The sequence below is a fragment of the Solanum stenotomum genome, chromosome 11, assembly GCF_019186545.1.
Source record: "Solanum stenotomum isolate F172 chromosome 11, ASM1918654v1, whole genome shotgun sequence".
Classification (NCBI taxonomy): Eukaryota; Viridiplantae; Streptophyta; class Magnoliopsida; order Solanales; family Solanaceae; genus Solanum; species Solanum stenotomum.
In genome coordinates this window covers 56,778,036-56,794,901 of record NC_064292.1, presented here as the reverse complement: position 1 = coordinate 56,794,901, position 16,866 = coordinate 56,778,036, and the positions used below count along the sequence as shown (strand labels likewise).

The following is a 16,866-nucleotide window of genomic DNA, read 5'->3' as shown; positions in this document are numbered from 1 at the left end:
TGTTAAAGCTGTAGTACTCCCTATATTCCATATTAATGGAATTTTTGAGGTATTTTTTATTTTTCAAATTAACTTAATTGTTCAATCTTCAAGACTAATTTTAAAATATTCTTCCAATTTATCCTTCATTTGGATCTTCAATGTGATGATTTCAATAAATTTGACAATAATTAATAAGGGTAAAAATGGGAAATTATGTTCAATTTATGTCTTAATCTACCTTTCTTAAAGGGTGTGAAACACCTCAGAAATTCAATTAATATGAAATGGAGGGAGTATTATTTAATGCTAATTCGTAGCAAACACTTTGTAATTTGCATTTCTCCCTGAATCTCGCTCGCCACTCTCTGCTCACCTCTCTCACTTTATATAAACACGAATGTATAAATTGTGTTTGTGTTTGTATAAAGTAAGAGAGAATTGTATATACAATACAAATACATATTTCTTCGTCCTATACACATATAATTATATAATTTGGGTTTGTATAAAGCGAGAGAGAGATTTGATATACAAATAGGTGTTTTAATTCTATTCATTCTATACAAATTCAAATTTTATGCAAATATACAAACACAAACATTGATACATATATATAGTAGTTACATAAATACAATTATCTAATTGATATACACATACAATCGCTGCGATTTTTTACAAATCAGATGCCTGCGAGTCAGATCTTGCGATTTATACAAATCAAATGCTCTATAGCAAACTAGCAAAACTGTAGTTATAAAGCGTTAATATGATTTTTATGTTTGTTATTCTTAAAATTTGATCAATTTTAAATGATGTTAATATACCTAAGTTAAAAGTGTACATATGTTAACTCTTAACAGATTCACGGTTTATCCGCTAAGGAAATTGAATAATCTACCCCCCACACCAATAAGTCGTTAATTATAACATTATAATCCGTTCACCAACTGTTTATTTGATAACCCAATATCAATAAGCCAATAAGTCAATTTTGCGGTTGGCTTATCGGTTACAATTCGATTTTGAACACCCTAATAAGAATGTTAATTATGATTAAACTAGTGAAATTATTCATGCTTCGCGCGGCTATATAATTTGTTTATAAGATAATAATATGTAAATTTTATATTTAGGTTAGTATTGAATATATAAGATAATATTGATATTTCTCTTCATATGCGATATCATACGTTTTTTTGTTTTTTTTAAACATATAAAATAGATTTTTTATTTTATTTTTTTTACATTTTTTTAAGGGCAAACTATTCATATGTATATAGTAGAATAAAATATTCTGGTGGAGTAAATGGATAAGAGGTAATATGTTGAAATAACAATATATTGTATTACGTTGAAAATATTTTATATGTTTTAATTTCCTCTATCTTTTGTAGGAGTACTAATTTTCTATACAAATTCTTTGTAATTTTTTTTTACTATGTCTTTACTATTACATTTGTTTATTATAATTTTTTAAACATTGATTAAATATTTATATGAATTATGAAAAATGAAACATACAAAAGTTATAAATAATATTTAATATTAGAAGTTACAAGTAAGATGAAGAGACACGAGTTATAAATAATTCAAATATATAATTTTATTGGACATTAAATGTATTAACAATTATGCATTGATTTTACTTGTAAAATAAATAAATGAAAATAACGGGTAAAAATACAAAAAATGAACAAAATATTAATAATAATAATTGATGACTGCATAAAAATTATAAGTACATTTCAAACAAAAAAACGGTGACAAAAACATATTGTTACACACGCAAAAAAAAATGGCATCATGAAACTAATATTTTATTTTTCAATTACTTTTTTGCAAGTATAATAAAAATGAAACTCTTAATCATCATAATTTTTTTTGTTGTTGTTGAAATAGGATAATTATATTGATTGTGCTTCATAACAAAGAAAAAGTAGAATAGTAAAGGATCAAATGATTAGCATTGACAATACATTTAGCTAAATTATTTATACAAATCAAAATTTAAAAAATTCTAGCAAAGTAACTAAGTTGCTAATACAAGTCAAAGTAAAAAAAATCTAGCAAAAATAATCTCTAATTATGCTTCATTTTTTCTCCTTCTATCATCTTCCTTTGCAAGTAGATCCATCATCATATTTTGCTCCATATGTCAAACTCTTCATCATAAGCAATCAATTGAATAAAAAAATGAATAAATAAAATATCATATACTAATTAAAAATAATTATATCAAAAGAAAGAAAGAAAGAAATTTAAACTATACGTAATATATTTGTATATTATTTTTTCAATAGTACTAACAATACTAAATAATAATCATTTATTGAAATCTAACAAATATTATTATCAAACTATATTATATCCGGAAAACTGACTATTAGAAGTTCAAGAATTACATAGATATTTTTTTTAATCATACTTGCTTGATGAATGATAATACGAACATAAATAATTAAGAAAGCATGTCTAAGTACATAAAAATAAAAAGAAAGACTTGAGAATGAAATATATGTCACCTTCATGTACTTCTTTTTGTTACATGTTAGTTAATTCACAAATAAGGATGATGAAGCTATCAATAATAACATATGTTTTTGAAAGTTAGCAAAGATAGCAATTATCTAACTGATATACACATACAATCGCTGCAATTTTATACAAATTAGATGCCTGCGATTTATAAATTAGATGCTTCATAGCAAACTAGCAAAATTGTAGTTATAAAGCGTTAATATGATTTTTATGTTTGTTATTCCTAAAATTTGTTCAATATTAAATAATGTTAATATACTTAAGTTAAAAGTGTACATATGTTAACTCTTAACAGATTCACGGTTTATCCGTTGAGGAAATAGAATAATCCACCCCCACACCAATAAATCGTTAATTATAAAATTATAATCTGTTCACCAACCGTTTATTCCATAACCCAATATCAATAAGTCAATTTTGCAGTTGGCTTATCGGTTACGGTTCGGTTTTAAACACCCTGATAAGAATGTTAATTATGATTAAATTAGAGCATATTTGGCATTGCTGCTAAAAACAATTTATTTTGAGAAAGTACTTTTTTAAAAAATAATTTGTGTTTGGCTAATTCATTTGAAAAATGTTTTTCATAAGCAAATTGCGTTTGACTGATCTTATTTAAAAAGCGTTTTTGAGAGTAAAATCACGAAATAGGACAACTATTAATGTACTTGTAATAGTAAGATTATTTTATAGAGAGAAACTATTTTAAATATTTATTAGAAATAAGTTAATTAAACTCTTATTTTTATTAAATTAAAATGATTTTAAAATTTTAATTTATATTATACCTTTTTTTTTGGGAGGGCTAGAATCTTTAATTGTTATGTTTTTTCTCTTTTTTTTGATCTTTCAAAAATATGGTTATCATCTTTTTTTTCTAATTTTGCAAAATAATACATAAAATAATATGTAAAATATAAAATAATAATATACACACGTAATATAAAATACAAAAATGATTATATAAAAATAAAAAATAAAATTCTTAAAAGAAATTTAACCAAACTTATGAGATATGTTAATTAATTAATAAGAGACATATAGGTAAATATGTATATATTGAAGGGATATTGTAATCTTAAAAAAAATTGTTTTTGTTTCTGCTTTTTTTAAGAAACATAAATTTTTAGCTTCTTCCCAATAACAGAAAAAATGCTTATGCTTCCATTTAAAAACACTTTTATTGATTTGTTAAACATGTAATTTTTCAACAAAAGTATTTTTTTTGTCAAAATAAGTGTTTCTGGCCTCCCAACAGCAATGTCAAACATGCTCTAACAAAAAAAAAATGAACACTTTTTATTATACTTAACAACTATTTCAATCATGAAATATATTAAGGACCAACATAAAGCATTACTCGCACATTGTGAATTATTTTAACCCTATTTTAGTTTATCCTTAATTTGAGTAAATATTAGTTAAAATCACATACATATAAGTGTTAAAAAAGTATTTACCATTTGTGTCACTAATTTTTTTAAAACCAATATAGCAATTATTTCTAAATAAATTAATATCGGCAATTTAAAAGTCCTTATTTTTCACGCCTCTTCCCCATCTTCATCTCAATCACAATTCTTTGTCTACATTCACGATCTCAACTGATTTTTTTTTCAACAATTAATTTAATATTTTTTTACAACTACATAGTCCTCTAATTCTATAATTTTTTTTAGATGACTCGTAAAAATTTTCAATTTAGCAATGTAAAATGTCCATTATTGGACAAGAGGGAGTTGCTCGGATGGTAAGCACCCCTCACTTCCAACCCAAAGGTTGCGAGTTCGAATCACCAAGGGTGCAAAAGGGATGGGAGCTCCTAGGGAGGGTAGAAAAAAAGTCCATTATTGCAATTTTTTGAGTTTTACGATAATAGTTTACAAAAGCTAGAAAATAAAGTATCAATCAAAGAATATTTTTGTGATTTATAATCGCAAATTTGTTGTTGTATTATATTGGAGGATTTTGATGAAGGTTTGAATATTTGAAGGTTTAAAGGTCTGAAGGTGTGAATATTTAATTATTGTATCAAAATTGTGTCAAAATAGTATTAAATATAAACAACAATTGTAATACAATTTGAATTCAAGAGCATGCATTATTTTGAATTCGATATTTATTACTCCAAAGCATATAATACATTTCGAAAAATATAAACTAATTTAAATATTATTTGAATACTTCAAATTCAGGTAAAAAAACTTTTGAAGTAGGCATACTTATAATACATTCATAATAGAAACATCATATCACTCATTTTTTTTAGTCATACTAACCACAACAATTTATAGGAAACATATTATACATATTTTATTCATGAATATACATTTATGATATACATCGCAAACATCACTTCCTTTTTAGTGAAGTCAACCATAATAATTTATAATATATTTGCAGTTAATTTTTAATACATACTAATATATTTTGACTGCAGACATTACTTTCTCTCGGAAAAGAAGATAAGAAATGATTCAAAAATTATATTTCGATTCTTATTTTAAGGTTGTAATTGAAGATTGATATTACAATCTAGAAAAATATAAAGCTCAATGACAAAAGAATGATGTGATACCTCACTTTTGCTAGGATTATTATTTATCTTTTTTGTCAGTTTTCGAACTTATGTTTTCTTTTGATTTATAAATTTTATAATGATATATATATATATTCAAAAATCTTTTTCTCACCTTTATTACACTCTATTAAGTATTTTCCATCTTTCCTCATCACTACTACTTCATCCGACCACTTTTAATTGTCATAGTTTTTTTTTTAAAAAAAATTAAACTATAAGAACTTTGACTAACATTTTATAATGTAATTTTTCCTCATATTGATATGCAAAAAATAACAATTTATAGTAGTTTTCGTATAATTTTTGAATATCTACATTTCTTTATTAGAATATTGACTTAATGTAATCTAATTCAACTTTGAAAATTACTCAAAATGACTTTCAAAAAGCGCAACATAACAATTAAAAGTGAACGGAGGGAGTATACAATTTATTACTTTTTTAATTCTTTCTTTAAAAAAAATCATATTTATCTCTCCTTTTTACTATCATGATTTATAATTATTGATGAAACTTTTCCTTAATTGTTTTTTTATCTATAAATTTTGTAAGAATAAAATAAAAATACATCTCAAATATTTCATTTATCTCTCGTCGTATCCTTATTACAATATATATTTTTTTTTTATATTTTATCATCGTTACTATAATTTATTATTTTTTCTTGAATTCATCTTTCTTTCTTCTATTTCTAAACTTTTCTTAAATTTTTTATATTCATTTCTCTTCTTTATTATCATAAAATTATTATTTACGAAATTTCTCTTTTTTTAATTTTTGTTCTTTTGATCTGTAAAATTTGTACAACAAATATGTCTTTGACCAAGAATTATAATTATTTTTTTTCTCGTTTTCTTTGACAGTTTAGAATTTTTCACTTATTTATATTTAAAATTCTGTGAAAATTAGAAAAAAGAAATAAAAAACAAAGATTATAAATTAGAGGAATTAAATAGAAAAAGTATAATACAAGTGGTGTATTTGGCATGTCAATAGAGACTAGAGTCACGTTGGTTGAGTATTGTATTCGTTGAAGTGTCGGTTGGGTGGGGGATGTAAATAAAAGGGTGGAAGAGAGAAAAGTAAAAGCATACCTTCGTTGAATCTTGACCTTGGGATCCATTTACTTACTTTTATTCTTCGTCTTCTTCATTCATTCTGTTCTCTCTTCTCTGTTCTGTAGCCATGTGTGTGATTTCAGAAGAAGCCATCGCTCAGTTTGAAGCTTTAATGGAACAAGGTACACATGTATGTATGTTCATATATATATATATGAACTTCATCATCATTTTAATTTGCTGTGCTATGCTAATTGCTAACCCCATTAATTTTCTGAGCAGTTGATGAAGCACTCAAAACTACTTTTCAGGTTCTCTCACTAATTTTCTTTCTCTTATTAATTCACTTCATCATATTTCTAATTTTGACTTGTATTTCATGAGTTGACCCAGTTTCTGTATTACTCACAAATTAATTTATGCCAGTGTCCACTACTTTGCAGAATATTCATCAAGGATGTACAAGGGACGCATATCTGCGGTTCCTAACAGCAAGAGAGGGAAATGTTGCAAATGCCCATAAAATGGTCAAACATCTATATTTAAGATTTTAACTTTTTAGCCAGCTGATAGATACTGTGACTATTAAAAGATCTCCTCCTTTTTTTTCCCAAATGTTTCAGTTGGTTGATTCTTTGACTTGGAGGGTCGAAAATGAGATAGATGATATTTTAGCGGTGAGTATTATGGAACCTTGTTATAGCAACAATCAGTTTTAGTGGTTTCTCTCTATATCAAGTGTAGTCTTTACTTTAGGCGTAACACTCTGGCTATGATAAATGTTGTTTCGCAAGATTTTTTCCTCGCAATCCTGACAAGACTTCAGGTGTGGGTTTTATGATGGTATAGTATAGACCAGTAGAAATCTGATAGACCGTCGGCTCACACAATTAATTGTATTTTATCCTAGTATATTCTTACTATAGTTGAAATTGAATGTATCTTGGCTACTTTGCAAATTACTATCTAATGTTGATTCGTTTGTAATTGTTATCACAGAAACCTATCATTCCTACTGAGCTTTACAGAGCAATTCGTGATTCTCAACTAATAGGAATGCCAGGTTACACCAAAGAGGTACCCATTCATGAAATAATGTCGTGACACACATTATAGCTATCTTTTTCGATTGATGCTCCTATGGACTTAATATAACTTTTTGAGAACTCCATTTCCCTCTTTTTCAGGGCCTTCCAATATTCGCTTTTGGTGCAGGACTCAGCACATATGATAAAGCATCTGTAAGGGTCGTTAAGATTCTTATCTTCTCTCAAGGCTATAATATTTCATGTGCATTTACTTATTCAAGAACTTGTTGTCAAGTAATGGATGTTTGATTTGTGGATAATAATGGAGGTCTACTGCTTGGATTAGTTTCAGAGGCAAAAAACAAGAATTCCATCCATATCAAGACTGATGCTATTTATTGTCAAGTCCAATTGCAACACTTTTTTGCAAACAGTTTGCATATATATAGATATTAAATTGCTAAACCTGTTATCATTTTTCCTTATTTGCTTTATCCTAGGAGGGAGGTTTGAGTGTTTGAACTCTTCCGTTTTCCATGTTTTAATTATTGCTTTCATTATTTTGACTATTGTTCTGCTAATATAAATAGTAACTTGAGTTCTTTATATCAGGTCCATTATTATGTGCAATCACACATTCAGATTAATGAATATCGCGATCGTGTGGTTCTGGTAAAAAGGATTCATAAATCACTTTCCTTTGTGTATGTGTGTGCGCGCTTTAATCCCTTACATTTTACTAAGTTGATACATGTGTCACAGCCTGCTGCAAGTAAGAAGAATGGGAAACATATCAGCAAATCTCTGAAGGTTTTAGATATGACCGGCTTGAAGCTTTCAGCTCTAAACCAAATAAAGGTATATTCCCTCAAAAGTTCTAATCTCGTTTAGTTATGTTCTTTCAAAATATGATGTAATGGACTATGGTCTAGCTCAATCCCATTAGCTAGCTAATGAGGGGAGGCTTACCCAAGATCATATTAGGAGAACACAACCCATTCCCTCATTCAGACACGCTTAGGACTGGAAAACTAGAGTGTGGATGATATAGTATGAGAGCACAATATTGAGAAACACAACAACATGGATCGACGAGTCTGGCTTTGATAGCATGTCAAGAAATGGTCTTTTGGCCTAATTCAATCCCACAAGTTAGCTAATGAGGGGAGGATTACCCCATACCGTACAAGGAGACCACAATGCATTTCATCAACCAATATGGGAGTTAACACAGTATTATTTGATTTGTTAAATTGGGGAAGATTTCGATGGTTGCTGATTGTTGATGTAGAATCCCTCACTTTTATGTAGTTTTTTTTCCTTTCAACTTTCGCCTAGCGCAAAGAACAAAGATATTTCTTTTGCAGAAGAATTTGTAATTGCAAGACTTCTGTCTATGTTTAACCATATAGACTGATGTATATCTTTGCTTAAGTACCTTGGAACTGTTCTTGTAGATATAGACTAACTGAATGTTATTGCTATCATTCAGCTATTGACTATAATTTCCTCCATCGATGACCTTAATTACCCGGAGAAGGTAGTTGCATACTACATTGTGAACGCTCCCTATATCTTTTCAGCTTGTTGGAAGGTTTGTCTCTTATTTAAACAATACAATTCTCTTTCCTTTTCCTTTTTGTTACTGTTTTATCAATTATTTCAATTTTCTAATTTGTTGTAACATATGAATTCATTAGGTAGTCAAACCTCTTCTGCAGGAGAGAACTCGAAAAAAGGTTCAAGTTTTATCAGGGTGCGGACAGGATGATCTATTGAAGGTAGCAGTTCTTTTACAATTGTTTTGTTGTCATTTTCTTTATCTTCTATGAGGATGTAGTAATAACTTTCTGATTATAAAAACGGGTGGAGAACTAAAAAAGAGGACTATAATTTGGGCTTCCATGTTACTAGAAAATGTTATGCCCATCCAAACACTGGTTTAGAGAAACAAGCGCTGCTTGTAACTTGTAACTAGTAGGAATAATGCTGCCTCTATCACCTGTCAAATAATTACCTCTATGGTAACTGCCTGATAGTCTGGCATAACCACTTGGATAAACAACTTCTGGTATCACTGATCTGTTGGGACTACAACAACAACATACCCAATACCCAGTTAAATTCCACAAGTGGAGTCTGGGGAGTGGGGAGGGTAGAATGTATGCAGACCTTACCACTACACTACCTTGTGAAGGAATAATATTGTGTTATTCGCTTACAGAGTTGTTGAGAGATCTAACCCTGTCTGGTCTGTTAACTTGTGTAGATCATGGACTATTCGTCACTGCCCCATTTTTGCCGGAGAGAAGGTTCTGGATCTTCCAGATACTCAGGCAGCTCAAATGAAAATTGTTATTCCTTGGATCATCCATTCCACCAGCAACTTTATGATTACATAAAGCAGCAGGCATTGCTTCGCCGACCTGTTCGGCCAGTTAAACAGGGCTCTGTCCATGTGGATTTTCCTGATGCTGTCACTGAGGGGACTGAGTTTGTTCAGACGTTGGCATCAGAATTTCAAAAGTTTGGAAAGCAAAATGGGCTTGCTCAATCACTAGATGACCTTAATATCAATGATCATCGAGCATAGATAATAAGAGTTTGGGTCATTATGCACTCTACCTGCTGACAATTCTGGATGCTCATGCAAGTATAGTAGTATTAATATCTCGAGCAGTATAGCAGAGGTTTTCTCCTAATTAGAAGCCTCACTCAAATTTTATATGTTATAGTTGCACGAGGGGCATTTTCAATATACCATGTATAGGGGAAATGCGGTTGACATTTATTATTTTTATGTTAGATGTACATAGAGGCATATGTTGCTTGAGCTCTTACTAGTCATCACATGTATTAATAATACAAATTATCCATCACTGATGCTGACCCTTTTATGTATTGACACTATGATATAAATAATGTCCAGCACAATCCTGAAAGCTGGTTTGAGGAGATGTGTTTTTTTGATAATATGCAGCAGTTTGTCTTTTGTGGGCATCATACTAATTATTGGAACAAAAAAGTGTTTTAAAGACATTTTATACATAGTGCAAACAAATTGGTGAAATTAACAGAAATGCAGGCAGCGTAAAACGGAAAAAGAAAGAACAAATTTCCCGTATGGGAGAGCAGGAAGTTTGATTTTTTTTTTAAATCTTCCTTTGCTCTTAGAAGATTCTCCAGCTTCGTTTTCTTGATGATTTTTTCCGCAATTGGCCCTCAACGGCCTTTTTGGCTGCCTCAGCCATCTCTGTCGTCTTCAAAGCTTCCTTGATTGCAACTTCCATGTCCTGCTTCTCTTTTAGACCTGCCTCCACCTTCACGAGAAGTTCCTTTTCATTGGCAGTGATGTCTTCTACTTGAGCCATGGCAGCGGCAACTTTTGTGTCAGCCTCATTTCTGATTTCTTCGACTTTTTTGCTGAAAGCTTCGTATTTCTCAACTGCTAATTTGATCTTTCCGTCCTCTGTTAGGTGAATCTGATCACTTGCGAGTGTCTCTGCAGCTTTCGCCTCTTCAGCCTCTCTCAGTGCAAGTTTCAGTCTTTTCTCTGCTTCGTTGGCTGCAACTTGAGCTGTGACAGCTTCTTGTCTGATTGATTCCACCTTCTTCTTCATCTCCTCTGCCTCCTTTAGAAACTGAACAGCTTCACAAGTAAACTGTTGGATTGCATCTCCCTTTGGCTTGCTGTTATCAAGACTTACTCGCAAGTTCTCAGCAAGGGCTTCTGCTTCATCTGCCTTAACTTTAAATTGAGAGTTATGGCCCTTCAAGGTATCTAATTCTGCTTGAAGGGAATCCACCAGGCTTCTTAACGACCTTTCTTCTGCGACAATATCTTGAAATATGTTTTTAGTAAGATGAAGCTGTGAAGTTGTTTTGGTAAAAGAATCCAGATCTGAGGCACGGACATTGTTAAGTTGTTCTTGTAAGACTTGAATCCCCTTATTAGTTTCCTGTAGATGAGAGTGGAATATGGCTTCTTCCTTAGCTTTTCTAAGAGATTGCATGGAATCTGCAATAGTAACTTGTAGTTGTGTGGCTCGTGCATTCGCAGCTTGGGTTTCCTGAAGAGCTGCTTTCTTTGATTTGTATAATGTTTGGAGCTGGTTTGTGAGCTCCTGCAAAGTAGTCTTGGCATTTTGGAGCTCGCGGAGAGCATGGCCTTTTGTAGTCTCAGTGCTTCTTATCTGTTGTTTGAAGCTGTCAACTTCTCTCAGGGCAAAGTTAAGCTGACTCTCCTTCTCCTGCACCCTCTACAAATTACATACAGTATCTATATATATATATATATATATACTACAGTAATATTAATCAAGTCAAAATGAATACCTCTTCAGCAGTTTTTGATTTCTTAAATGTGCTGATAGGCTTATTAGTAGCCTTTTTTGGGGAGCAACCAGAAGTGCCAGTTTCGCCAAACAAAGTAACAGCAGCTTTGACAGATTGAAAAGGTGATCTGGTGTCAATCTCTCCCACCTCATGACGACTTGTAGGAGAACCACCTATGCTTCGAGTTACTATTATTCGTGGAGAACCTGATGGACTACTCGTTGGAGAAGATGTGTATCTTGGAGAACCCCCATTTTGCCTACGGTTTCTCAACATTCTTCTGCCTGCTGAATCCTACATCACAATGCCATCTTATGTTACTTTCTAGTTTTACAATTCATTATCACCTACAATTACATTTTAAAATGCATCCTCTAATTAATTCATTATGATTTACACCAGCTCAATGTCTTTAAAAATGAGGCATACGCCTTAGGTCCCAAAATCTAAGGCCCTAATTTTTTTTAGTAATAATACAATTATTGCAAGCCCTTTTTAACAAATAAAATATTTTAATTTATTTGTCTTTTTTTTTTTCAGTTTGTTTCAAAACATTAAAGAATATTTTTTTTATGAAACAATTTTTAAATTTAACTTCCACATAATATTTTTAAGACCACAAGATCAATATATATATCTTTAGTTTAAGACCATTAACAATTTTTTTTTATTATTAAAAATAATGAAAGAACTATGAATCTTTAGATACATAAAAAAAAATATATTAAAATTTATGCCTCCAATTTAATTTTTGGGCTTTAGGCCACTAATTAGCTTGGGCTGCCACTGATTTACACCTGTATATTGAAATACCCAATCACATGAAAATATTGGAATAATTATAACCAATATACATATTGCCTATCTTTGAGATTATGAGAAAAATAATTACTCCATATTTTTACAGGTAAAAATGAAGGTACCTCTAACTAGTACGTACCTGACAAATTAGCGAGTAGCTTGCCTTGTTCGAAGTCAGGATCCAACAGATAGCGCTTATAGCTAGTTAATTAATGTTTTATCATATGTATTTCAATGATATAGATCAATATGTCTTTGTGTTTGTTACTTAAGGTAAAGTACATGTATGTTGTAAAAACTCAAAGCTGCATCTTCTTTTTCTCCCCAGAAAAAAATGATAAAGAATAAATAGGATATACAGGGGTAAGAAAAAGAAGAATCACAGATGGTTAGGAGGAAGGAGCTATAGGTTCATATATCTAAAAGTTTTTTTATTGCATTACGCAATGCAATGACAGAATATACCAGTTTTTTTTTTTTTTCCTCTTTGTGATGTTGTTCCTTTCCAAAAGGGTTTTTTGCTGAATAAGCGCAAAAACCATACAAATGGCTGTTGAGGGAGAAATGGCCACAAAAATGACAAATGTGAGGTACAATGGATATATTCTCTTTTTTTTTATAAGGTACATTAGAAACCCAAGTCAAATATTTAGAAACAAAAAATTCCCTTAAATTACGCAATTCATGGATACAATTTCATATCAATCACAACAATATTATTTGCATTGTAAACAACACATGCATTACAATCACCCACAGGCCACAACTAATTTGTGAATGAGACGAGGCGATACATTTACCTAGTCTATACCTTGAATACCTTTCTATTTTAATTTGAGGTTACTAGCTCATACTTTGGAAATGAATTTATTATAGTTGACCTCAAGGTAACAATACTTTTCTCAGCTTTAATGCATCGATTTCTTAAAGATAGCAGTCAAAATGATGATGAGCTTCACCAAAAATACAGAATAGCAAACCCTATTGCGATAACTTGAATGATATCACATAGCAATGGTATGTTAATCCATCAGCTCGCTGCTGTTGGCTATTGAAAAGAACTAGGAGAAGCAATATTCTAACAAGGATTTAGCTGGAGCACAAGTACACACCATTATGAATATATAATACATTTGAGATACAACCAGTGGCGGAGCCAAGGCTAGGAGTTTGGGGGTTCACATGTTAATGTACATATATTTATTTAATTTTCTAATACAAATATAGGGTCTACGAAAAAGCTAGTGGGTTCGTCCGAACCCATGAACCCCCACCTAGCTCCACCTCTGGATACAACTAAGTGCTGGCTCTCCTACTAGATATATCGTACATGCTAAATCTTTGAGATCCTTCTCCACCTGCGACAAGAAAGTAAATCTACGGCCCAACCAATCCTAACTTCAACAGATCTATCTCCATGTTACTTAGAGGGAGCTGCAGAAGGAAGATTGATCAATTTGATCTTCAGTTCTATATCCCCAGAATCCACATCACAAAGCCTCAACCAGACATCTTGCACAACCTCACCATTCACCCAATTAATACTGCTATCCGCTGCTAGACAGTTATCACTCTCTGGGATAACCTTCCTCAGTGTTGTTCCTTCAGCGGTAACCCCAAGAATCTTTCTCAATCTAGCAGAAGCAACTAAAGGCTGAAGGCTGAGATGAGCATTTCCCATTTTGTCATCGGCCTTGAAGTGGTCTTTGTCAAACACTTGCTGTCACAATTGAAATTTCATAAGCTGAAACGAACTTAAGATATAAATTTTTGAAATGGCTACTCAGGAATTGAAATGATCACATTTCAGGTAGTAATTATACAACACTGAAGACAAGGCGTTAGAAAAGCCTAGTGAAAATGCTTTTTTTTCTTTCTTTTTTCTTTTTGGCATAGAACAGTACTTCTCGTACATCTAAGTTTATCTTCAACATACATGTAAATATCATCACGGAAGCATAGAAATGAAAAACTGTGTGTGCACGCACATGCCCGCTCACTACAAAGAAGGATCAAAGAATAGTGGAGCAACTGAAGCTCAGTCATAGCAAGTTTCAAAGAATCCTCTAAATATATAGTGGATAACCGAAAGACCTGTTTGACCAACTTATCTGATCAAACATTAAAACAAAATTATGTTGAAGAATGAAAAAGTACTACATCGGTGGTTAATGAGATGGGTCATCTCCTTATTTAACTAAACCTATGATTTTTTTCCTTTGATAAGAGTGACAAGATCAGCTTAGAACTCTAACTCCCAATCTTTGGACAATAAGCTAAAAGGGACAGTCTGATATTTTCTTCTCCCCATATCCTGTAAAGCCCCCTCTCCTGCTGTTTGATTGTTTTCCTTTTTGTTTCGTCCGCTTAGTTTCATCATATTATCTGCCCTATCACACCACTTGGAAGTGGAAAAATTACATAAAAAATGAGCAAGGTAATTTTTACCTATTCCAAAGTGATTTGCATTATCACTTATTTTTCACCATTCAGGAATTTGCCTTTATATTATCTTTCAAACAGTTCAATATGCTCATGGACTAACATGGAGGAACTCCCAAACCAACTGATGGTGACCACCTCTCAAAAAAAAAGACGGATAGCTCTGTTAGCTAGGTGACCTGCCTGATCAGGGTTTCTAGCCGAACTAGTGCCTTAAGCAGGAAGGCAAATGAAATTTACTAATGTCCTAAAAAGGTCCTTTGTTGCTTTTAATATTTGTGCATTCAAATGCATGATTAACTCCTATTAAACTACTTCAAAGCATTATATTTTCTTGATATCTCGATATTGTGGTGTAATTCTTGAGCACAGACAATCCCAAGACAAATTCCTATAAAGAATACTATATATGGCTGCTTAAATCAGATATACACTTTGATCAACATCCACAAATTCCATGCTATGTATTTTCTTCAAAATAGAGTTTTTGTCCACAGAGCTACTAGCATATAACACCTCAACAGCAAAATGAAAGCTTAAATATCACTTCTCTCAACATGAAAGCTATCATATACCTTGATACTACACAAAAACGTACCTTCATTTGAAAGTAGAAGCTGCTAGGTCATGATATTAAACTCTCAAGAGGCAGTGTGTACATTGGAGAAAGACTACACAGCCGCCAACTTACTGTATTAAAATCTTGTCCAAATTGCAAAATATGGACCTTTGAGTAGTGCTGTTTCCATGTGAGACTTTTCTGTTAGTATTCCCAACCACTCACTTCAATTTAGGTTTTCCTCTTTCGATTATTTCATTTCATGTTAGCTTCTTTCTCCATTTCTCTGGGGTTCTGCCGGTCAGGTGTATAAAGTTAAGCTTGTGGCCTCTCATGCATCAACAATTATCGGACCATCGTCCTTGGTCTTTTAGTTCATAATTAATAATTTATGGTTGTTTCCCCAAGTGAAACATATAGGATCCAATGGTACTTCTTCTTAAAAACTATTTTTCGGTTCTTAATGAATGCTATGTACCCATTCATGATATAACACTCAGCCATTTTTCCTTAAGTGGCCCTTCTCCAATTTTTATCTCTGCTAGATTCCTATATTTCCGTTTATACTATTCTGTTACTCAGATATACAAACATCACAATTATGTACGTAGAATTCACTAACACCTTTATCCAACCTTAAAAGCTGTAACATTTACACATGATGGATAAGTCAATTTTCATTCTTTAAGAAATAATCCAAGATTAGTGAAGTAAATGAATTTGAGAGACTTACCAATTTGAGAACCTGAGCATGTTCTGAAATGGAAAAATGAAATTCTTCATTCCAAACAGGATTAAGGCAGCTATTTATGACCTTGGTTTTTGCAGTCTGGTACAACAAATATAGAGATTGTTCAAGCTAAAAATTGAATCTTTTTTGAAGAATTAGGTGCGTTTGTTACCTGATTACCCAGTTTGAGAATGACATAAGGATCACTACTCTTAAAGTCCCGAATGACCAAACGCCTGCCTTGTACAACCATCACTTTTACCTGTCCAAATTTGTCTCCCATATTGACTGAATTTGGCATATACATGAAAACAAATAAAAATACTAGTCCATTAAAGCAGAAAACGGGACAACAAAATAACCCAACTGAGAAGAAGAAGAACACACACATATATATAATATCAGAAACTCACAGCCAGCAAATGTTGACTCTGCTTCTCTTTCTCTTGACCCAGTAAGCAAAGGGAAGCAGAAATGGACTAAACTTTATTTGAGAGTTTGGCAAAATTTACTCTATATGAAAATGATATCCACAATCTTTACTACTGGATTTTTTTGTTACAAACCATTATTCTATTCACGCGCTTTCCTACTTATGTCATTTTTTATAATTAATTAATACTTTTGATATTCTTTTCTTTTAAATCAATATGTATTTTAAAATTATAAATGAGTTTCACTTTGCTTTTAACTTTATTTTATACATCAGATTTTATTGATTTGGTAAGTAAAGAAAATGAGGGGTAATTACGTAGAGAATAGTTATCACTGAACTTGGACGAAGCATACATCAATGATCAATGTAAATACCT

At 31.4% G+C, this 16,866-nt stretch overlaps 3 protein-coding genes across 4 annotated transcripts; 1 reads left to right on the top strand and 2 right to left on the bottom strand.

The window, feature by feature from the left end:
• Nucleotides 1–6,141: 6,141 nt before the first annotated feature.
• LOC125844932 (phosphatidylinositol/phosphatidylcholine transfer protein SFH2) lies at nt 6,142–10,142 on the top strand. Its single transcript, XM_049524298.1, has 11 exons — nt 6,142–6,341; nt 6,442–6,470; nt 6,603–6,686; nt 6,783–6,836; nt 7,159–7,236; nt 7,347–7,400; nt 7,800–7,859; nt 7,950–8,045; nt 8,680–8,781; nt 8,888–8,968; nt 9,457–10,142. Exons 1-11 carry the CDS (start codon nt 6,287–6,289, stop codon nt 9,778–9,780), a joined length of 1,017 nt encoding a protein of 338 aa, XP_049380255.1. The 5' UTR covers nt 6,142–6,286; the 3' UTR covers nt 9,781–10,142.
• Nucleotides 10,143–10,214: 72 nt separating this feature from the next.
• LOC125845527 (WEB family protein At5g55860-like) lies at nt 10,215–12,537 on the bottom strand. The gene is made up of 3 exons (XM_049525051.1): nt 12,463–12,537; nt 11,523–11,816; nt 10,215–11,437 (listed from the first exon to the last, which is right to left on the bottom strand). Exons 2-3 carry the CDS (start codon nt 11,796–11,798, stop codon nt 10,358–10,360), a joined length of 1,356 nt encoding a protein of 451 aa, XP_049381008.1. The 5' UTR covers nt 11,799–11,816; nt 12,463–12,537; the 3' UTR covers nt 10,215–10,357.
• A 668-nt stretch (nt 12,538–13,205) lies between these two features.
• On the bottom strand, nt 13,206–16,593 carry LOC125845334 (protein C2-DOMAIN ABA-RELATED 11-like). Of its 2 annotated transcripts, XM_049524821.1 has the most exons (4): nt 16,468–16,593; nt 16,227–16,342; nt 16,058–16,153; nt 13,206–14,043 (listed from the first exon to the last, which is right to left on the bottom strand). In XM_049524821.1, exons 2-4 carry the CDS (start codon nt 16,335–16,337, stop codon nt 13,744–13,746), a joined length of 507 nt encoding a protein of 168 aa, XP_049380778.1. In that variant the 5' UTR covers nt 16,338–16,342; nt 16,468–16,593; the 3' UTR covers nt 13,206–13,743. The 2 variants fall into 2 exon arrangements, with proteins under 2 accessions (XP_049380778.1, XP_049380777.1); XM_049524820.1 differs by lacking the exon at nt 16,468–16,593 and having other exon boundaries at nt 16,227–16,430.
• Nucleotides 16,594–16,866: the final 273 nt, after the last annotated feature.